The 23,534-nt window shown below is 38.7% G+C and overlaps 1 protein-coding gene across 1 annotated transcript; it reads left to right on the top strand.

Moving 5' to 3' along the window:
- Positions 1–405: 405 nt before the first annotated feature.
- On the top strand, positions 406–14,471 carry RBP1 (retinol binding protein 1, cellular). The gene is made up of 4 exons (XM_009866579.1): positions 406–530; positions 1,150–1,328; positions 10,819–10,920; positions 14,196–14,471. Exons 1-4 carry the CDS (start codon positions 458–460, stop codon positions 14,247–14,249), a joined length of 408 nt encoding a protein of 135 aa, XP_009864881.1. The 5' UTR covers positions 406–457; the 3' UTR covers positions 14,250–14,471.
- The last annotated feature ends 9,063 nt before the right edge of the window (positions 14,472–23,534 follow it).

The raw sequence follows: 23,534 nt of genomic DNA, 5'->3' as shown, positions 1-23,534 counted from the left end.
TAAAGTAGCTGAAACATATTAAAAGAAAAAGGATTTGCCTCAAAAAACCACACTAGATAAGAATTTGTATAGCTTTGGCTAATATCTTAAACTAAAGTTATTTCAAAGGTGGGTTTTTTTTCTGAGTGATATGAAAAATGAAGAGTAATGTGGTTAAAATGGTTCTCCAGATAATCAACATCCTCAGAGAAGTTCTATGGGAGGCAAATGTTTCATTCTGTTTAAATCAAGTCATCCTGCTGTCATTAGAAATCTCGGAGGTTCAGCCTTGTGGAAGGATTTAAAGGCAACACTTCAACAATAATCGGATTAGAAGGACTTGCATAGCTACATGGTCTAAAAAAGAGATAAAAGAAACCAGAGTTCACACTCGCCACAAAGGAAGGCAGTGAGCTGTGTGGTGCAGAATCAACACTCTGGTCTGAGACTTTGATTTTGACAATTGCCTACAGTAGGGATGCCTGCAGATTTCAATGGTTACTGGAAAATGGTCAGCAATGACAATTTTGAGGAGTACCTGAAAGCACTGGGTAAGGTTCCCTTCGTGTTTCTTTAATAAATAATCAATAAGTGCAACCTGTCTTTATCTTTACCTTATTTTTTTCTTGCACAATCATAAATCATTTTTGTGAGAAATATTTTTTTCAGGAATGCACTTTAAGAATTGCCTTATACAAAATTGTTTTGTCCTAAGCAGCTTCTACTTTTTACCATCTTGAAGCTTACATTAACAGAGATTAAACTACATAGCTTAAAGAGGTAAGTGGCAGATTTCAAACTTTTAAAAAAAAAACAACAATAATTTGAAAAAGAGTAAAATTTGTATGTGTAATACAAAGAGACAATTATGTCCTTAATGCAGTTTTGAGGCATTTGGTGTAAAGTGCTAGTATTTCTATAGGAATATTGAAGGCCTTCTTAACTGTCAAATCCAAATGGTATTTTTCAAGATTCCACATACTCATAAAATCAAAAGGTGAACTTATTTAATTTAGAAGAATTAGGTTATGGACTTTTTCCTAAGGAGAAACGTAGCCTGAAAGACTTGGACATTTATTTATCTCTATTCATTTTAGTTCTCCCAAGAGCTACAAGCTTCTTTTTGTGGTAGACTTTTCTGGATTAGAATAATTCTTTTTTCTTTTTCAGATGTAAATGTTGCCGTAAGAAAAATAGCAAACTTGCTAAAACCTGACAAAGAAATCCTTCAGAATGGGGATCATATGATCATTAAAACGCTAAGCACATTTAGAAACTACATCATGGAATTTGATGTAGGAAAGGAGTTTGAGGAGGATTTAGCTGGGGTGGATGATCGCAAATGCATGGTAAGAATTAGAACTGTAACAACGGACAAAACCAATAATATTAATAATCTGAAGCCTTTCACAGACCACATCTGTGTGGCTATTCCTAAAATTATTTCTGTACTTCTCGGGATGCCAATACGTGCACACGGTGTTTAGCGTGCCTTCACATCAAAGGAACGCTAATTTTAATCAGGAGCACAAAACAATCTTATCAGTGAATGAAGAGTAACGTCAATGAAACGTTGCTCGATTATACTGGGATATTTGTTTGTCAAAAAGACATTTGGGTTCAGACTTTCAGAATGTCTTCACTGAGTAATGTTTTACAGGAAAGGCAATCCACTGGTTGCAGGGCCGGGCACTATTCTCTGTGTGTAAGAATGGCCAAGTGCTTAGAAATTGCGGCTTTTCTTTCTTGTTCCTGTGCTCCTTCCTTCCTGGGTGTATTTATTAGAGCAGATGCGTTAATTAGCCTACTGGAACAAATCTTATCGCAATCAATATGCAAACACTAAGGACTCTGCCTTATGAGCTCTTCTTGTTTGCCAGAGAGACATTTTCTTACTTATGACTAATCAATACCAATTAACAGGGGAAAAACTTGAGAATACCAAGTTCTCTCCATTTGAAAGCATGACACTGGCAATATCCTACCGTGACAAAGTTGATAAGCAAAAGAAAGTCCTCTCAGGAGGGATTGTAGAGGAGAAATCACATAAAAGAGAATTAATAGGTTTCCATTCTTAGAGACTGCCATTTAAAACCGATACTATTCTTTAGCACTAGGGTATGCAAATTTGTTTTTTCTCCAGTGATGGCAGGAAAGAAAAAGATCGTGAAGATCAGAAACGAAGAATGGCTAGCTAGTGAATGCCTCAACTAACCCTTTCCAAAAAACCCCAAGGGGTAGTCACTAACCCCCATTGTTTTGTTAAGAAGGGCAGTTAATTCCACAAAAACTGAGAAATCCTCTGAATCCCGTTATGATTTTTGTTGTTATGTCACTTTATGTTATGGCCTCCAACAACAGCTGCCAGCTGCAGCTGTACAGTTAACCAGCCGCTGGTTCTCTATTTGTCATGTAGCAACATATTGTACTTCATAATCCCATTTTCTTATTAAAGATTTTTTCCTATAGGAGGCCTCAGTTTTCTCAAAGGTGAAGCAGCCCAAGAACCTTCTTTCTGAAGCCACTTCAGCCTAAATCTGATAACCGTAATGTCAGGCAAAACTTGCAGTTCTTAAGCAACTAAAGAGCTCCAATGGTCCAAGAAAGAGTCTTGCGAGAGAGGGGTCACGGAGTTGATGTAAGAGATAGTGGACCACTCCCTGAGTGGTGTTATGAAGAAAATCACCATAAAAGCAAAGGTTGAATACCATTCCTGGTGTTCCCTTTTCTCATCTGGAGCTTGTGAAACTGCGTGCCATAAATGGCTTAATCATTAATAGTCAACCTGTGTAATGGGAGAAATTGTAAATCAATTATTGTTACTTACATTGTAGACCGAGCAGACCACTGGGCAAGTTTTATCCAAGTAGTTCAATGTATTAAAAGTACAAAGTAACGTGGATAAGGCAAATTACACATTAAACATTAATGTATTTAGCCGATCAAACATCAGGAGACTAGCAAAAATAACCTTAGAAATAATTCATCCAATAGGTATAGAACTTTTTTTCTTTTAATGAAGAAATATCGTCTAACAAGTGTTAACATATTAGTAAAAATAATATTAGCGCAGTAAACAGGCTAGCTCTCCTGTAAAATTCACCAAAATTGTTTTCACCTTTCAGAGCAGAGTGTACCTACAGTAATGAACACTGTGATGAGTTAAGGTTAAAAAATTTTGCTGATACTTATTTTAGAAGTAAGTTGAAGGTTTGACAGTAGGAGTTGATACTCCTGTGGTCCCTTAGGAAATGCAGACATGACATCTGTGCTTGCCTGCTTAGCTCCATAATGCTATCGTGCTTCTCCTGGAGCTTGTCCTGAGGGATTTTATCTCCTAAAGTTAACTAAGAGTTTCTCTGTTTGTTTGGCAGTTTCGTGAAAGATGTGTTCCCATGAGGTTAATGACACTTAATATTTAGGGTTGTTAAAAACTTGGCAGTTTGAACTGCAAGAGTAAAATGAAAGTTAACATTCAGGAGCATCTTTTATTCTTTGCACACGTTGCAAGGTGTGCATTAAATGGTGTAGAAAGAAGTTTAGAACATTAATTTTGTATTACATCATTTCTCATACGATGTGAAGTTTGAATCAGACCATGTGATAAAGTTTTTACTGCTTTGAAGAGTATATTCGTGGTTTTAACTGGTAACTTATATCAGATGTGTACAAAGACAAAAATTCAAAGTTAAATGGCCAGCTATGCCTTGGGTATTTCCTGAACTGAGTATTTTATCATTCTCAGTGAAGATCCAAACTCATAATGAAATTTCCTCAATCTTAAAGATAGATTCTATAATCCCGGGTTGTGATTAATTTAGTGAGCGTCTCAGGTATCGCACTAAGTGTAAACCTCAGGCACATAAACTTGACTGTGAAAAGAATTTACTGTGCACGAGACAAGAGACCTTCTTGAAACAATTGAAAACAATCTCCAAAAGTATGTCTCATTCATATAGAACAGTAGAATTTCTTGGATAAAACAGCATTGGTTACATTAGAACTGAATATTTAGCTAAGCAGTAATTCAGATCCCTGTGCTCTTTGACATACTAGTTTTTTTCTTACATTGAAGCAGAAAAGTAACTGACAACGCCTCCAGACTGGTAAACAGATAAAACAGCAAAATTTTGAAACTGAAGGTGGGAAATTCTACATATTAACCATTCAGTTAACCAAAACAGAATAATATGATTAATAAGTTATCAAATGGGTGTTTAGGGTTCCATTATTGGAATTAGTATTACTTCTAGTCATAGGTGAAATTTTCTGGGCTGGGGTAGGGAGAAGGGGATTTAAGAGTTGTAGAATTCGCTCTTCAGATCTTCCTGAAAACATATGGACATTCACTGTTTGAGCCAGCCATATAAGGACTGGTCACAGGCACCTGACCAACCCTTCTGTCACACCAGCCAGTGCTAGTTACAGATGCTGTACCCTAGTGAAAGGAGGTAAGTTGTCTGATCATGGCTTTGTTCTAAGTAACAAACATGCCTAACTTGAAACCATTCTTCTGTAGTTTGTATTCAGGAAAAATGTGCTGAGGTTTAATTGTTCTGGAGGTAATTTGATTTATATTGCTTCAAGGTCAGAATAAAGCCCTGTCATAAAATCACTTGGCTCATGAAGCTTATTTAACCATTTAGGCAGGGTTCCTCTGTTCCACACAAGGAATTCACAGCTGTTAATCTAGTTTAGAGTAGGTATTGGTATGAAGACTTTGTTGGCAGAAAAACAACAACCAACGTTTTACTTAAAGGAGGTAGTCTTCATGTAGTTTCATGACTTTACAAACTGCTGTCCGCAAGTGAGGAAGAACAGCCCTACAGTCAGCCCCTCTGAGGCTCCACTGGTCCACTCTTGGATCTGCCTCAGGCTCTAAATCTCTGGTTTATTCAGTGTCTGTGCCCCCATAAAGAGGCTGTTTCCTTTCTTTGTGCCTTGTTTCACGCTGCATGCTCTCTTGGCATTACTACTTATTACCTGTAAGTGATATGCTCAGCACATTTGCTCAGTGCTATCAAATGAGATCTTTAGAATCTTTTGCCATATAATTTAAGATGTCATTAACTTCAAATTTTGCAGTGTTGGGTTCATACTAAAAACCCAGGGCTCACCAGAAGCTTTGAGCTAGTCATCCACGAACCCACTGCTAGCATTCTGAGGCTTTGCAGGGGAGGTGGTTTTGGACGGGCTTAGCATTTCAGATTTTGTGAACCATAAAAAGCTCAGAGAGTTATAAATATAAAAAGTGCAGAAAGAATCAGCTGAAAACATGAGAACCAGACATACCAAATCAAATTTTGAATGACAAACCATTAGTGTTCTGTACAATTGCATCATGCTACAATTACACAGAGGATCAATCACGTATACACATTAATTTAAACAGTAAGTGTCATAGAATTGATTCTGATCCCTGCACAAAGTGAATTGGATGTGCTATTGTGTACTTTTTTTTTCTGGCATACAATATACACGAGCCTTCCTATTTTTGCACTATTTGTATACAACTTTATTTCAGTAAGAGAGAAAAAATCCACCATTCCTAAAAAATAAAACACTGTGCACTGTCCAAAATAGTGAGTGTGCTCCTCCTCCCACATGTTGTCACGGGCATAGCCTGGAGCTTTGGCACACTTACTTTCCTACTGCCTGGAACACGTCTCTAGTCATTGCTTTCCTTCATTGCTTTTATGAGCAAGGATTCAAAATAAGGAATTTGATTATTTAAGATCTGATCGTGACAGCAGTTTACCACTTGATCTAAAATTCATCAATGCAATCCCGAGCCCCTTTGCTGGCAATGGAGGATGCTGACAGCCACAGAAGCAAAACACTGCTTCTTGAAGTGTCTCATCTTCTGAACTTCAGTAAGTTCATCTGGTGGTTGCGGAATGCCCACGTTACAACCCGCTTGTCTTTCAGTAACAATCCGAGCAGGTCTGTAACGGCATCAACACGTTTCAGAGCCCTGTAGCAACAGATGCCTATTATGAGACATCACATCAGCCAGCCCCACAAGCAGCTGAAAACCAAGTTATATCTCCCTACCAACCATTGCCTATGAGTTAACTTCGGGAGTTCTGCTGCTGCGTGGCTAAAAACAGCAAAGATGAAATGGGAGGTCAGATTTATAAGTGCTTCTGTAGGGTTGAACTGAAGTTAATGAGCTAGCTAGAATGACCTAGCTAGAGGACGGCTAAATATGTGTAGCCTTTGTCCAGCAACAGTATCTTGAGATAGTCTCCAAATCCTACCACTAATTCTTCTGTTGGGTTTGTTGTTTTCTCAGTCATTTTTCTGTCTGTCACCAAGCTACCACATGTAGATGGGGTGAGGTAAAAGGAGTTACAAGAGAGATGACAAGCCCTGAACGTGGTTGTAGCCCTCCTGTTAGCAGTGTGCCGCATGTCTCCTACAAAGAAGGTCATAGGTAGTGACGACAATATTACAGAACGCTCCTTCACGGTTACATTAGATTTTGTCTGTGATACCAACATTACTTTATTGCATCGGCACTTCATTTGATGGAAATCTCCCCTGCAGACTGCTTACCAGAGGTTTTCGTATCACTGTGATACTTAGTGCAGATGAAAATGCTTTATCTTGAGAGGTTATTAAATATCATGTTGGATATATTGCCATGTTTGACCAAAAATTCTAGGATATTTTCTTCGGTAAACACAATACAGGGCATAGCTCAAATTGGATTTTCCAGCATCATCTGACCTAAACAATTGCTTTCCAACGTTTAATCCTTCTTAAATCATAATTACAGTTGTAAAATGACTGATCATTCTCATAACCGGAGAATTGCCGGATTGACAAGGAGCAGGGAGTGTGTTGTGCAGTTTTAGAGTACTGCAGTTATTTGCTGCACCATAATATAGAGACAACACTCTGAAGAGAAGTAGAAGAAAAATAGAACTGGTACTGCTGTGTTTCTCCTGCGGATGAGAAATCAATAACATCTTTTTGATGAAAGGTGCTGGCTGCAATTCATATTTGTAAATGCAATGTGCCAAAAATCTATGTGGTATTAACAAAAAAATGTTCATGGACTATTTTTTAAAAAATGTTATTTTCTGTCATTCACCTGTAAAATACATTTTGTATCCTCCACTGCAGAGCACATGACACAAGCAGACATGCTAGGAATAGCCAACATGGGAATGAGAAACACTGTGCAGAGCCACCATCAAGTATTTTTGCATTTAGACCTTGCTGGGAAATGCAAAGGTCTCTGACCAAACAGTTTCAGTAGATTGCAAAAATCAGTGTCTCTGGCCATGGGTCACTAAGAGTTGTCGCTAGAAGCAGAGTGCTATCTGCAAGACTTCACTACTGTTACTGCTACTAGAGAAAACGTAAGGACATAGTCAATAGATTAGTTTTGGTTTTGAATATTTCATTCAATAAATCTACCCTGTTTCATAACTGAAAACAGTAATAATAACACTTTAATCATCATTTCTTCTAGCTTTAACTTTCAGGTAGATGGTGTTGCTATTCACGTGTATTTAAATCTTAACACACAGAGCTTAAATCCACAACAAAAGTGCATGACTGGCCAAGAAATAAAAGGAAAATATCAAAGTACACAACAAAAAGAGGAGGAGTACAGAAGTCACATCATAAAACTGAAGAAAATATGAACATTTTTTGTGTTCTCAGGGTTCAAAAGGCTTCTTCACCTCCCAAATGAGCTGCATACTCTATTATTGAACCTCAAAAAGTATATAATCCGAAACATGAGCAATATTGGTGGTTAGAATTTTTGAGAAAAGTTAAACTGGGGCAAGGCTCACTCTTACGTATCTCACTCAGTTAACTTTTCTTGTGCTTCTTCAGTATTTTTAATCACTCTATTGACAAATTGCGTAATCACTACTTTCTGTTGAAGTTTCCTACGGAATTACATGCGTTTGAACTAAGTGGTATTCGTCGGGTATGATTAGGTAGTAAGGAAGTAAAACTTAAGGTTGCTTATGATGAACTAGGTTCTGTAGTACCTAGCTGAAAGGAGTAATTGAAGTCTTCCATTTATCCCACAAAATACTCAAAAAGGCAGGAGCCTTCAGTTTAGAGAAATACTACATTTTCATGGAGTTCGTTCTGTTACCATCAGGAAATTGCTGCTTTCCAATGACCTCAAAGCTTGTCTTCTCCTCCTCTTGTTTGTTGAGGAAGATGAAGGATAGAAACTGTGTGCCCGGGGATGCTGTGTTCACCAACCCTGGCAAAGATTTTCATTCACTGCAGAGAGGAGAGAATAGCTCAGTCTTTGTAATCAGGCAAGCCTTAGGTAATTTTATTATTGAAATGGTGGCAAGCAAGGTTAATTATAAAAGCTCACTTTTGCAAGAAAAGTTGTTTTACATAAAAGATAAAGCATTTATCTTAGCCTATTCAAGTGCTTGACTCCTAATTGTATGATGGCAATACCCTGATCCAATCTTTAAAAATAAATTTTCACTCTTATATACAGCACAAGAGATGATATTTACCAACAGTTGCCCTATGTTCTGTATTGCTGTATCTTAGCTGTGGGTAAAGGGTGGACTATTAGCAGCAGACAGCCGGTGTAGAGCAGCCTTAGCAACCCCAACCTCTGTGTGTCTCAGTAGAGGTATTTGGAACGGAAGAACTTATTTCAATCTGAATTAAAAGAGAAGTTTCTACCTTCTGTATTAGTTGTGTCTTTTATTATATGAGACATTACAGTTTGACCTAAGAAAGAAAAGATAAAAATGCTACTGATTAATCTTACTGTCATAAAGCGGTTGTTCCTGCTAAAAAAGAGGACATTATGTTCTCCTGCAATATATTCTGTCCTTTATAACCTTCATAGCCACATACAAAAATCAGAAAGTGTATAGTTTACTTATATCCCTTCAGTACTTACATTTCTCAAAGTGAAGGCAGAGGATGATAACCAAAAATACTGGCTGATAAAACAGCTTGGTTAACGGTCTGTGGTATTATACCCTTTGTGGTTATCACCAAATTACTGAAAGCAGTATCTAATCTTGACTGGAAAAACAGGAAAACCAGAGAAAAAACTGTGTTGTTTCCTGAGGTGAAACAATTTCAATCACCCTTGGAGGCTGAAAACGTTAACATCTTCTTATGCTGCTACAAACATGTCTCAATGGCCCCCAAGTGTACTAAGCTGGTGAATATTAATGAATGTATCAGAAAATTAACATGCCTGAATAGTGTTCATTTTCAGATACATTATTGTTTTAGAATAATTAGAAATTCTTAGCTATGTTAATTTATAAATTAAACATTCTTCACTTTGACTAGTATTATTTGTTGTGTTCTATCTCCAACTGGTCATCTACAGGTTTGAAATAGATACAGAACAGGACTTGAACTGTGAAGACCACGTTAACTACAGCTTTACCCAAATGCATTGTTCCTTCCTGCATTAGCATTTTACACATTAAAAAGATATGGCTTTTTTTTTGAAAATGTGATCTACTACTTGGTTCAAATGCATCACAAGAGTGAACAGAAGAATTTGCAAATGCATTTTCCAAACTGGGTAATTTTAGCAAGGACACATGAGTTTGTCTTTCAGAGCCCCCATCTGGTGCAAACAGACTATACGGGATCAATAACAATGGCTTGCCTATGATTATCTCTGCTGGCACTCTTTCTGGTGATTCATTTTCCATGCCTGTTTAGTCTAAAGCTTCCCAGGGGTGGAGACCGCTGGCTGTACTCATTTAAAGATAGTGGCTATCACGGTTATCATTCAAGAATTAATTGTTTGTGACATAGACAAATTAAAGAAATAGGGCTGCGGAGCTCTTGGATGTTGAACTGGGTTTAGTTCCTGGAAGGAGGAAGGTAGGCTGACTTCTTTGAAACTATGTAGGATGGATGCAGTAAGTTTTCCTTTAATGATAGATCAGAATTCATCTTCTCTCCATATTTCACTGCTCATACAGGCAGCGTCTGAAGACTTGTACAAGGCAGACAGGAGTTCAGACAAGCTGCTTTAAGAGCCATGTGCTATTCTTAATGCTAAACTATCCTCATGGAGCACAAACTGTCACTGCTCTTCCCCTTCCTTAACTATTTTACAGAGTATTACTTCTCTTTATCTTAGGAAGACATGAAAGGCAAATTGTCAGTCAGACTAACCAGAGTAGGATGCACCCTCATACATTTTTAGAAGTTTTATGAATCAAGTCGTGCTGAACTACGCAGGGCAGCACCAATATTCACACAAAGTCTATGCTGAACCCTCCAGCCCCTCACTGCAGCACCTCACTCTTCTTCCACCAGTCCTGGCTCCAGGTCATTCTCCAGCACTGCAGCAAAGCAGGACGCTGGCAAAGTTACCAGTTTACCGATATTTCCAAAGCACTCTGCTCAGTGACGGAAGGCAGATTAAGACATAGGGGAAAAAAAGCTTTGCTCATCCATAGTAGACCAGCTGGGAAATCCTCCCTGTGGTGGAAAAGCCAAACTGCATCTCAAGTTTTCAGCTCCTTTTGCAAATGCAATGTTAGCCTGCCCATCTCTTCTGCTTCTGCGTTTGTCAGCAAGCTCTTGCTCAATGATTTTTGTGGGGGTTTTGTGTGTGTTTTTTTCTTGCACTTAAACAGCTTTATCTCATACTTCCTGGTTTTGAGAGGCAGTTGGGCAGCAACTTCCTGTTGAAGTTCATTTATTTTGTTATTATCCTAAGTGTTACAGCACTTTGCAATTACCCTTGTGAGATACTTTAATCATTTACTATATTAGAGAGTTTTGCCTTAAGGAAACTAATCTTAATATCAGAGAATACTACGGTAACACTGAATGTGTCTATTTTGTCAGACCACCGTATCTTGGGATGGAGACAAGCTCCTCTGTGTACAGAATGGAGAAAAAGAAGGTCGTGGTTGGACCCAGTGGATTGAAGGAGATGAGATGCATCTGGTAAGATCATGTAACAGGTTTTAAATGCCACTCTATGAAAGTGGTTAGATGTAAAGCAGCCGGCTGTGTGCTGTGTTATCTTGGCTTCCTTTGACATAATTATGTATTGGTGCAGCATTTGACTTGTTTCTAAAGCAATAATTTCATTTGGAGCCATTGTGCTTTCATGTCCTTTACAAAGACTGACTGATTTCAAAGCACTGCTCTTTCTGTGTTAACTGTCCCTCCAGACACACCAGTTTGAAATGTTTACACTGAGGAAGACATTTAACAGAATGTCCTTCACACAGTCTGTGAATCGCGCAGTATGGGAGCTGGTGAAATTACGCATCCAACAACAAGCCATAAGGGCAAAATGCACCATTGTTCTTTTAAAATAATTACAGGCCAGACCGCATTATAGCCTACAGAACTAAAACAGCAATTAAATTTTTGAAATGTCATGTTCTTCCAGATCATCGTTTTTATCTTTCTAACTTAACAGGACCTGAAAGAAGATAGCTATTCCTTTCTCATATAGCTCTTTATAGCATCCTCTCTCTCTCATCAGCGTGGGTAAAAGGCAGTCTTCCCGCTGAGACAATAAAATCCAACCTCCATTGCTGTTCATTAGCATTCAGTGGTCTAAATGGATGTTCTTTAAATATTCAGATCAGGACCAGAGTTACGAAATCTTTGCACAAGTACCCCAAACCCGTTATTACTAAACACGATTTTCAGAAAGTGCCGGAACTCCCAGAAACCAGTTCTACAGGGAGGGAGAAAGTCACTGTGGAAGTGATCACTTCATAGCTGAGGTCATGGGCTCACTGCAAGTAGGCGAAAGCAATAAAAAGGAGACGCCAGAATCTCCTGTGTACACATATACTCTCTCTATCTACACACAAATATGCTACAGTATTTCCACATTACCTTGTGGCTTTACAGTAGTTGATGCCATGACACCAGGTGTCATCCCTTTCAGATTCCCTCCTGGCAAACAGGCTGCAACTAGTCATTATAATGTCTGGCCTAGAAGTTCAGCTTAGCCTTGCTGCGCTCCGTCATACGCGTGTGTGCACTCATCTGAGCGTATACGAAGCCACAGCACTCACTGCTTTTGGGTTTCTCTGTATTGGCATCCTGGTTTCCATCCCTTGCCAGCTCCACACTCCACCTCTTCTCATTGCCTGTCCCCAGCACCAACTCCTTTAGCTCTGAAACCTGCTGTCCTTGCTCTGATCCCCGCTGTAGCCACACAACCCAGCCATGCACCTCCAGGCCAGGCCACTTTCTGTACTTGAGCCTGTCAAGATTTTGATTTTAGAAGTCATAAATTCTAATTCAACTGCTCAAATGCATGTGTCTAATGCCACTTTAGGTACTCCAAGGAAACCTGACTGATCCGAGGCCTCTTTTTCAAAAGGTTGTGAAGAGTTCTGTGTCGTCCCCGCCAGCTCATGCAGGCATCCATACACTCCCTGGCACTTGTCCAATGGATCACAATCCGTCTTTCATGTGCACAGCAGTCAGTACAAAAACTACTTCATGCGAAGGAAGAAACCACATATTTTAGAGCCCAGTCCCCAATATTTCAATTTTATCACTTTTTATATTTCACAAACTTCAAAAGACATCTTTATTACTCTGAATCCTTGTTAATGTAACTCTCTCCATTAAACATACTGTAAGAGTCCTGTTTAGTATCTTATTTTTGGCCAACTAAGATTACTAGATGCTGTACTTTTGAGAGTCCTTCCATACAATGGGCAGTTACCTCTAAAAAATAGATACTTCGATAGCTTTATGATCCTATTGAACTTTACACAATGAGCCAAGTGTTAATTTCATTCTTTCCACAGTTCTGTAGAGAGTAGTACCACATCATTTAGTAGTTTATCATCTCCTATTTTCTCTGTTTCATTCTATGCTCTGTACTTTGTAGTTCTTTCTCCTCCTTAGATTCTGTTTTATGTGTGACTTATTTGACAATTCTCCATTTCCTTTTGAGTTTTATTGCCCTTTTCTATTGTACTGATTGCTTCTGCTCTGTAGGTTTTTGTCACTGTCAGCAGATCTCTCAGCCCTTATTGCACACTCCTTCTTTTGGGTAACCTATATAGAAACGAACAGAACAGATCCTAACTAAAATCATTGTATTGGTCTGCTCGTTTCATCAATTCATCATGAAGCACTTTCTCTTACTAGGCACTAGTAAGGTATGCCAATAAGGTCACTGACCTGATGTAAGGGTTTTTTAATTTGTCATTTTATCAAAGTTCCCCATAAGAAAATGTAGATTTAGACTCGATGATCTTTCAAGGTCCCTTCCAACCATCAACATTCTGTGACTCTGTGAACAATCCGTGCATATTAACTTCCCAGGAAACTCCATCTCCTGTTGTTTCCTCAAAATATTCTGATAGCTTTATTAAAAGTCTTATCTTGAAATAAAAAGTACATGCCTTCTTCTAGGTCATACATAACCTTTGTCTTTATGCCCCTTAAAAAGTTCCATCCCTTATTCTTCTTCCGCCAACTTGGTGCCTCCACATATCGCCACACGTACTGTGTGTGCTTCTCAGGACTAAATTAAGTAGTTTCACTAATGAAGACGATTAAGCTGCACCTTCAGTGAGATGAGGCAAACAACGTTAGGCCTCACAAATCAGTGCTCAAGATGTAAAAATTGTTGCACCGCTCATGCAGATCATGATGATCCAGTCGTTAGCAAGCAGGAACTTTTGAAAAGCTTTTAAGGAACCCCAATGAATAGTAGGCAGCATTAGGCATCCAGTGGGGTTCAAGTTCAATCAAAACTGCCTGCTGTGCTGTGGATTTGTAGACTGAGATCAAATCTTCCGTTTACAACTACCCATCCTTTTTTAGCCATTGCTGGAGTGGGCTTTCAGCTGATTTCTGGGTTTGTAGGTTGGAACTAGCATCAACACACAGATTCAGAACTGGTTGTTCAAATCCATCCCCAAATGACTTCTTTCCGTGTCCAACATAGAGAATGCTGATTCCAAAGACTTAAGCAGTTACACATGCTGCGCCAGGAACATATTTGGCTCTTTAAGTCCTGAGATAAAAAAAAAAAAAATCCACCTTTCACCAGAAAACAAACCCAAACGAGTTGGTTTCTCTAAGGATTAAAAGAAGGCTAAAAAATGTACAAGCTATCCAAGCTGATTTGATAGAAAACCATGGATTCAATCAAGCTGGATATTCACATGCCTGTATAACACACATGTCCTATGTAATAGTTGTGGTTTTTAATTATTTTCTCTTCCTAGGAAATAAGAGTATGTGGAGTCAAGTGTAAGCAAGTCTTTAAGAAGGTACAGTGAGTCTACTGCTGATACAGAAGTGAAGAACTGTAGAATTTACAGACTTCCCACCAAGTCTCCAAATACTAGTAATGAACATCACCAGTGACGAGAGCAAGTACAGAAATGCAGATCACATTAGAACTGTATAGCGAGAAGAAGATATTTTCAACAAATCATTTTAAAGAAATGGCTGCAAATAGAACTATTTTTAGAAATGCCAATTAAAGATACTAAACACTACGAATGTGTGCGCACCGTAATTCTTGACCCCGCATTTTCAGGGAGCTGATCAGTGAGGAAGTTGCTGCGGCAGAGCCTTTCTCGTCTCTGCTGTACGTCCTGTCTGTAGCATCGCTTTTGCCTTCTTTGGGAACCCAGCAATGAGACAAGGAAATTTTAGACAGGTAAACGGGAACAAGCGCTGCCATTCGCTACTAACCAGAGGTGGTTTTGAAATATGCACTGCTATTAAGCCTGTTTAGAAAATCTAGCAGCCTGATCTAACGTGTAGAAGAAGTGGAGGTTCAGAAACAGTCATTATAAAGTTTGTACAGCAGGGAAGATAAATTTTCTGACCTACGGTATTTCAACCATCCCACACATATTATGAGTGTAGCACTCGATGTGCTGTAATGTACAACTAATTCCATTTTGTGAAGTCTTGCTTTTTGCTTTACATCAGAAAGTGCCTAGGCTTAAGCACCTCCCTGTGATAAACAGGTAGGTGAAAATTCCTCCCTCTCATGTAAATTCTTGCATTTCTTTCCTCATACTACTCAGAATTACAGACACCACAGGTAATGTAATAATCTACTTTAAATTCCCTTGTCATTTTTCTCTTGGCAATACATAATACTCATGCCTAAGAAAGACTCTGGGAAGAACCCAGAACGTGCAGAAGCTGATTTTCTCTCAAAAGCTTGTGTTACCCATGTAGCTACGTTTCCATAAGTGGAAATCCCTCCTGACCGATACACAGAGCAGCAGTTAATGGTGATTAGGTTTTCTTGTACTTGGAATGGGAGAGGCCAAATATTGTCAAATAAGATAGAAAGGGTGTGAGGAGGGAAAAGGATAGGGAACCTGTATACCTTGGGTTTAAAACACTGCTCTGCTTCAGCAAAATTGCAAATAGATGTCTACTTAAAATGTTGTTTGTCACCATACACAGGACTGGGGATATCCCAGTTGCCAAATTCCATTGGGACAGTCACTTGTTTCCTTGAAAGATTATTGGAAACAGAAGCTTCTTGCCCTCAAGTTTCTAAATTATTGATTTCGTAACCATGCACATCCTCCAGATATCACTCCACTCTTAGCCCCAAGGAAAGCAAGAGAACAGAAAATCAAGAATGAACTCCAACTTCTCCTTTATAAGAGATCTTAATTTTTTCAGATCACCTATATCTTCCTTCTCATGTGAAAGCTGAAACTACAACAAAGACATGGTTCACACCACCATCCACAGTTAAACTTTGCATAATTCTTTTTAATGTTCAGCACTGACTGAGACTTTCTTTTGAAATACAGCTTTCCTTCAGTAGAACTTGGCAGTTCATAACCCTTAATTTACCAGATGTCTTCTAATTTTTGCCTGCAGCTCCCTGCAGTCTTGTATAACATTCACAAACTCTTTTTGCAGAAGGTTGTAAGGAGATCAATTAACATCTAGCTAAGTAAATCCAGTTGTTAAAAGCTATTATTATTGTAATCAAACAGACAGCTTTTCCCTTTTGGGTCATTTGGTACAAGGGCAAATATAGCACTGTACTAATAACTAATGTCTTATCAACCAGAAGCAACGTAACCTGCTTCTAATTATGGAAAAGAGGCAACTCAGGAAGTATTTCCACGGTTCACACGCATAAAATACAGAAACTTCAGAAATATTTAACTTCGAATATCTTCTCTTCAAATCATCTCAATTGCTTGGTATTATAATTGTAATCTCTTGTCTCTACTGCAGCAACCATTTCCCCCGGAAAAGGAAATTGCATTCATTCATTGCTTCCATGAGGATGCTCTCCAAATAATGCATATAAAATTAGCCATGCTGTTTCCATAAACCTGTAAGAGTTTGATTTCATGAAATGCCATTTAAAACCTCCTTCATAAAATAGCTGCTTACTGAATGTGTAACATTCGATGATTACTTAACAAACATCACCCTCCCCGCCTGTTTTTGAAGCTACTTATCAGCCAAGACCTTCATAGTGAATTCATATCCAGATTTGCTTATTCCTCATATTCATATTATGGATCGTCCACAGAACTTGAGCTATGATTGCCAGTACCAACCCTGTATTTCTGCACAACAGCATTACTTCCAGATAATGGACAGAAAGGCCAAAAGGTGGATGCCATCACAGATTAAGCTCTATACAGAAAACTCTAGGAGACAAAAGCTGAGTAAATTAAGGCCAATGCATTCCATAAGCATCCTTATTCTACTTCTTCACGTCCCACACTTTGGGCTTTTGTATCAGTTTCTCGGTGGGTACGATCTGAAGATGACTGAGGAAATCACTGCCACCTTTTATAGTCCTGTGGCTTTTCAGTGAAGGGCACACACAGAAAGAACACACAAAGGCACGTTGCGTGTGCCAAGTTTCAGCTTTATGAAAGAAGAAGAGAGAGAAGCATGTTTTTGGCAAGCACAGTGCAACAGAGCCTGAAAGTTCAGGATGGCCAAACTTACTGTGAAAACAGAAGCAGCTATGAGAAACCTGCTTAGTTTTGCTGAAGACACAGAGAATTAAAAAAACATAAGGGATAAACCAACCTTAATCTAGTAAGAAGGTCTGGAATACACTTAATTTTTCTACAGGCTTTCTTCTAATTCCTCCTACCCGAATTTCACAATTTTTCCATATATCTCTGTAATTGTTTTCTCTGGAAACTGCCCTACTGTACACAAGGCTTACCTTTCCCCAGGGAATGCTCCCAGTAGCTAAACCATATTCTTTTCTGCTCATCAGGTACAGAACTGAAAGACTTCGTAGTGGCATGATCTGTAAAGAAAATAGGACGGTCTTTTAAAAGAGGAGGGTGAAGGATGAGAAAGAGAGAAGAAAAATTAGCAGTGGTAATATTTCTTAGCAAGTTGATTATGTTTGATCTAATAGCATAATCTGTACAGATGATATTTTCATTTGGAAAATGATTTGTTTTCTGTTTTGTATGAATAATTCAAAACATATGTATTAATTTTAGTGGGACAAATTAGGGTATAAAACGTTTATCTCAGTACTTGAAGACTGGATATTTGATAGGAGTGCAAATGTAATCTAATCTATACAAAATACATGCACGTCTAAGGAGTGGAGGGTTTTTTTCTGTACTCTAGAAATCCAGGAATTTTTTAAAAGATACCAAAATATTTTGCTGGCACAAGAGAACACATACTAAACCAGATTCCATTATCTTAAGAGGTATTTTTATACTAATTAATATTAGTATTAGAAATGACTGATAATAACTAATCCTGTGAAATGCCTTTAATGTTGCTGGAGCATTTCATCTTCAGATACACTCTGTAGTGCCGTGTATGCAGAACATTACCCTTTGTGATTTCCACATGGTACAATTAGCATTACAGCACAATGTTCTCCCAGCCTGAACTGATATGTAACTCAAGCCAGAAGATGTTATCTCTGTATTTAATAGCCTTCGCCATATTTTTCTTTCATAAAACTTTCCAGTCACTTTGGGGATCAATGTAAGCTTTTAACAAACACAGCGGCCTTCGTCAATTGTTGAGAAAATGCCTCTTCATGTTTGATTGAACCTGCTACCTGCTACTATAATTCCTCCTAATTCTTGTACTGCAAGTGATTACAAACAGCCATTCCCTATTTCACTCAGATTTCCCTATTTCCACTCAGATTTCCCTATTTCCACTCAGATTTTCTTCACCCCTAGTACCCAAGTAAGATATGTGTTCTAACAGAATCAGAGTCGTATAAACTTCATTCCTAGAGGCTTTTTTTTAAAGTACCAGAAGATCCCAGCCTTCCCATTTCAGTCCACACTGCTGAGATACTCCATGGAAACACACAGACTAAGAACTCCTACCATCTAATCAATGGAAAACAAAACTGAAGTAAGGCTTAGGGTTGCAGTCCACATTTATGCGTCTAGGAAAGATGGGAAATAATTGCTTAGTGTGATCTATGTAGCAGTTTTACTGTAAAATAGGCATAAGTGGGCTGATTGGCAAACACCTCGTAACAAGAAGGTGCATTGGATTCCTAAAGTCTCTTTCGTGGGACTGAGTGGCAGAGGGGGATAGTCTGCTGGCATGGCATGAATTACAGACTCCACTAGACACACTCATTTTCATCAGTGTCTATACTTTGGTTGACGTTACTATATTAAAGTTAAGTGGACAGTAAAAAGTTCTCCACTACAATATTAATCAAACTTCCTAATATGTATCATATTGTATTATACTCTTTTTGGGGGCATGGTCTCACCTGTAAAAAGCATAAGAGATTCATGGCCAGTCATCCTTTCATCCTCTATTTGTAACACATTTGCCTTGGAATACTACCCATGTGGTACTGCTACTTCTATGTTAAGGAGGTTTTTCTCACCTCAAACCAAATGTTTATTTATTTCAGTAATTTATTCCTGTCTAGCAAAAGTGCACACAAAGTAGAGTCCCTTCAATACTATGTGTTTTGTTACCACGGCAAGCACTTTCTCTATATTAATAGCTAATAATAAGCATCCATACCAAACACTCCCACAGAATCGCTTCAAAAGAATTGCCTGAAGATTAAGTTTCTACACCATGGAGGCAGAATAAAATCCTTTCAAGTGCCACATTCTTATTAAAGGAGGGGAGGATAGAAGGATGGGAAACGGTGTGTGGGTACTGACTCTACAGTTATTTATATAGCAAGAGACCATTTATCTCATGGTAAAACGCTATTCTGATGTTAAGCAAATTCAATATTGCAAAAAGAGCATTTCAAATTTGAAAAAAAAATATTTAGACGTTCTTGCTAGTTCAAGATTGGAGCAGAAGCATGAGCAACTAGTTACAGGTGCACAGGCATGATCGAGTAGCTAACGTTTGGAACTTGTTTGTGCATATGCAGAAATCTACAGAGCATGATTATCAGCAGTAAACTGCAAAGATGTGCTGTTCTTAAAAAAGCTTTTATCAACATTGCAAAATCATTTTAAGAGCTTTCCTGTAACTGTCTGGCTCTTTCCCCTCTCAGCTACACAAAGCAACAGCGCAGAAGTGTAGAGCTGAAATACCAGAAAAGGTGAAGAAAGAGCCACCGCAAAATTGTACTGGAATTCAAAGCTACACTGAAACGGAAAGGTGCCTCTCCATTCTGATCTTCCCACCAAATTTTTCTCAAGTGCTAGGCCGTGCACCACTTACTACAAAAAGGAAATATTCAGGATGCAATGCAGTCAGCATTATAATTTCTTAGGGCTTAGAACCATAGCATATGGAGTGAGCTCACTGAAATTTAACATTCCGTCGAGGACAACAAAGACTCACAGCAGTTCATTGTTCCCCTTCTCTAATTTTAAATCAGCATGATTCATTTTTTTTTTCATCTTTTCTTACCAAAACACTGATGCTTATTACCCATAACTGTTCAAATTTCCCACACTTGTCTCCAGCTGGGCATGTTAAGGGCATGCAGAAGAAGCTAACACATTTCAGTAGTGCTTCTGTGAAATGACTGTGTGATCTTTCCTTCATCCTGTCAAGAAACATGCTGCCATTCTTGATGCTGACATTTCCAAGTTTATTTCTGGATAGGAAAAGAGGAGAAAAGCACCATCTTAGATCTGTTACAGCAACACAGCAAAGACCTTACCCAAACACGCTAGCACGCAGCTCCTCCAAACACTCATTCTTAGGTACAACGATAGTTCAAAATCATGCAGTCAGTCCTCTCCTCACTGTATCTGTGATATTAGTGCTCATCAGAGACAGGATAATCCTTAAGGGCAATATATGGTGTAAAATACCGCTAGCCAGAAAGCTAGTCATCACTACTCCTTTAGCCAGAAAGCTAGTCATCACTACTCCTTTATTCCAAGACATATGTTCCATTATGTCAGATATAAACACAGATACTTTCTCAGCTCCTAAAGGCTGCTCACAGATTACTCTAAAAGAATTCTTACAGAATTACTTGTGAGTTTTAGACCTGTTGGAGCTAAGACACAGCAGAAAGCACAAAGCTGACTTTCACAACACTCTGCAGCAGTAACACATCAGACCAACTTCGTCTGAGATCGGCTTCAAACAATCTCAGACACGGAGGCTGGCTTAGGAGCTAGACAAATAAGAACTGCAAACCAGATTTCACACTGTCCTAAAGGATGCAGAAACAGATGACTCATTTCCTATCAACTAAAACACAGAAAAAGTGGAACATCAGAGTTTCATAGCGAAATAGTCTCTGAACAGTCTGGTTCCAGACCCTTACGGACCGAAAACCCCTAGATTTCCATTGGAAATTTTCCTTTTCATCTGTTGTGCAACGAACACAAGGCAAATGCCTCCTCAGAACACATACATTCAGAGAATGGGGTTTGCAACGTGCATACAGTCCTTTATAACGTATTCTTCTCACTCAGCAAGTCTGCCTTGCAGACATTTGAAGTATTACATTACATAAAATTCCATTTCTGTTTCCAGCTCCTAGCACGATGGCATATATTTTTGACTATACTTCCAAACGTGTTTTGGTGACCAAAGAAACAGACAGGCACTTAAACTCAAAAACCTTACCAGGTGCTTTTCTACTAGTTAAAATTAACAGGTAATAAGTTCCTAACTTTCTTGCACATCATGTGGATTTTTTTTTATGAGAGCTTTTTTCCCTCTTCAACCACATAAATGCTTTGAAAAGCTGGGCTAGTGTAATGCAGCACTTCCCACTCTAGGGCGTATAACTTCAGCAACATCTAGTTGCCTTCTCAGTCACACACTCCCCTGAACTATGTGAATGGATTTCAGTACAAAAAACCAGATTGGTTCAGATTAATCAGATTCTGTCACCAGATGTAAAGATTTGGAATGCCTAAATTTTAGTGAAGTGGAGGCAAAGGTAGAGTACATCCCCAATGAAAACGAACACTGTTCTTCTTTTAAGCATTCCTTGCAAAATGAGAATTAAAAAAGCCCCACCACAACAAAAAGAGCAAAATAAATAGAGCTTGCAATAACTGAGCTGACCAAAAGTTCACTACAGTTCATCTCTGAAGCATAAAACCTCAAGACACTAGGATCATGCACCTAAGTACAGGATGGCAGACTTCTTATCCTGCCTGATAATTCCTCCTCTTAATAACGTCTGTATAAGTCAAGAGAAAAAATAACGGTAATATGTATGCACAGAAAAGGTCACTCATCATAAGAGGTATTTCTCTGTGAAGTAAAGCTCTTCCTGTACTCGCTACAACTTTTTTTGGAGCACTTTATGTGCCATTGTGCTACACGTGCATTCCACAGGACAAAAAGAAGTGTTCATGAAACAGCTTGGGCAAAGCAAGATTTCCCTTTCTTCATTTTCCTTCCCTTCCTGGTGCAAGTGCTCATTATTTTTAGAAGATTCAGCTTTGTAAAGCTGCACCACGGGTCATCTTGGTATACTTTTCTAACACTTTTTTTTGAACACTATATAACACTTTTTTTCCTTTTTTTTTTTTTCCTTGAAAGGATAATAAAAGTACCTGCAATTGCACCATGGCTTTCAAAAGCAGGCATTTCCACTTTCAAGAATAATGCAAATATTTTTACACATTACAATTGGATGTTCAAATTCCATCTACTGTCTGCATTGCAAATGGTCTTGAATAGGATTCTGCAAGGTACTGAGATCTCTACCTGGACACGGAAGCTATTAAAACACAATGCTATCCACTGATAGAAAGCAAAAAGTTATGTAGATATGCTGGCTAGACAAAAGGCAGATTACTCAGCAGCCTGCATGGTCAGACACTAATTTAAAAAGTATTAATGGGGGAAGAAGAACAGTTTTGGGCTGCTTTCGATAAATCTGAACTTGCAGTGCATCCCATCAGAGACTCAGTCGAGTGAGTGTTCATTGAATAGACACTCTATAAAAGGTTATAATAATGATATGATGCCTTCTTTGAAACTCCAGATCTCCCTGGTTGCCACGCAGTAAGGTAACCTTTACTCACCAGTGAAGGATATGTTGTTGAACAGAGATAGCAAATCAGCCTTCAAAGGCAACGAGCATATTCCAGCGCACGGCCGGCACAAAGCAATTTCACAACTGTCCGTTAGCGGGGTTCACGTGCCTTCCAACCAGGCTGTACTTTGCCACCACCACTGCCACAACAAGGTGCTGTTTGAATCCTTAAGATGTAGCTACGTTAGTCACAAGGAAGGGAGGGATTATTTTTTTCCCCTCTCATGCTGAATATTGTTCTAATATATATTTTTTTTTCTGCCTTTAAATGCCCACTAGTTACAATCTCTCAATAACAGAGCTAATTCATGTAGCAGTCCTCTCCCCAAAAAGTTCATTTTTGACTGGGAAACAACGGAGAACAATACACTGATAACCAATACACTTTCTTTTCCCTGACAGGGTCATCTTTTACTAGCAACAAAGGCAATGATAAACATCATTCTAACAGATAAATAGCTTGCTAAGGCTTCTGTTTATGCTTGGCAAGTTAGAAAAAAACCACCCAGATATCTATGTTTTTACAAGTAACACATTTCATTTCAGCTTGAATGAAAGTTCTAGAAAATGGGACTTTGATTTCTCAGTGTCATGAAGGAAGACCCATAAGGAGTCAAGTGGTGCTGAGGCAATACTGCCCAGCTCAAGCTCTGGTTTTATTGATGCTATCCCAGGGGCCAAAGCTGGCACTTCCCAAAAGAGGTATTTGTTTCCATATCAGTTATTTTTTCTGCTCAAACCTCGGATCATCTGGAAATTCACCTGCAATCAAGGTGCAGCTGAACTAATAACTTCAAACCTCCCTTCCCTTCCCTTCCCTTCCCTTCCCTTCCCTTCCCTTCCCTTCCCTTCCCTTTCCTTCCCTCTTCTTTTTCCTTCCTTTTCCATTTCCCATATGGTCAGGAGCCATTCCTGAAATCCCACAGTATCACTGCTGGTAAGAACCTTATCCTCTCAGATGTCTGGGAGAAATGTTAACTTCAGCGAAGTGTCCTGAGTTACAGCACTTGGCCCACCACCAGAGGTTCTTAAATCCACTGATTACAGACAAACTTAAAGAGCCATCTTGCAGCATAATTTGCATTTTGGTAATACAGAGCAT

The sequence above is a fragment of the Apaloderma vittatum genome, unplaced genomic scaffold (assembly GCF_000703405.1).
Source record: "Apaloderma vittatum isolate BGI_N311 unplaced genomic scaffold, ASM70340v1 scaffold6373, whole genome shotgun sequence".
Lineage (NCBI taxonomy): Eukaryota > Metazoa > Chordata > Aves > Trogoniformes > Trogonidae > Apaloderma > Apaloderma vittatum.
The sequence above is the reverse complement of the archived record's forward strand: the minus strand, read 5'-3'. Positions and strand labels throughout refer to the sequence as shown.

Coding starts and splice junctions, on each gene's coding strand:
- RBP1 (XM_009866579.1), top strand. CDS start 458: ATGCCTGCAGATTTCAATGGTTACTGGAAAATGGTCAGCAATGACAAT. Junction 531..1,149: donor GGAGTACCTGAAAGCACTGG/GTAAGGTTCCCT, acceptor TTTCTTTTTCAG/ATGTAAATGTTGCCGTAAGA. Junction 10,921..14,195: donor AAGGAGATGAGATGCATCTG/GTAAGATCATGT, acceptor TTCTCTTCCTAG/GAAATAAGAGTATGTGGAGT.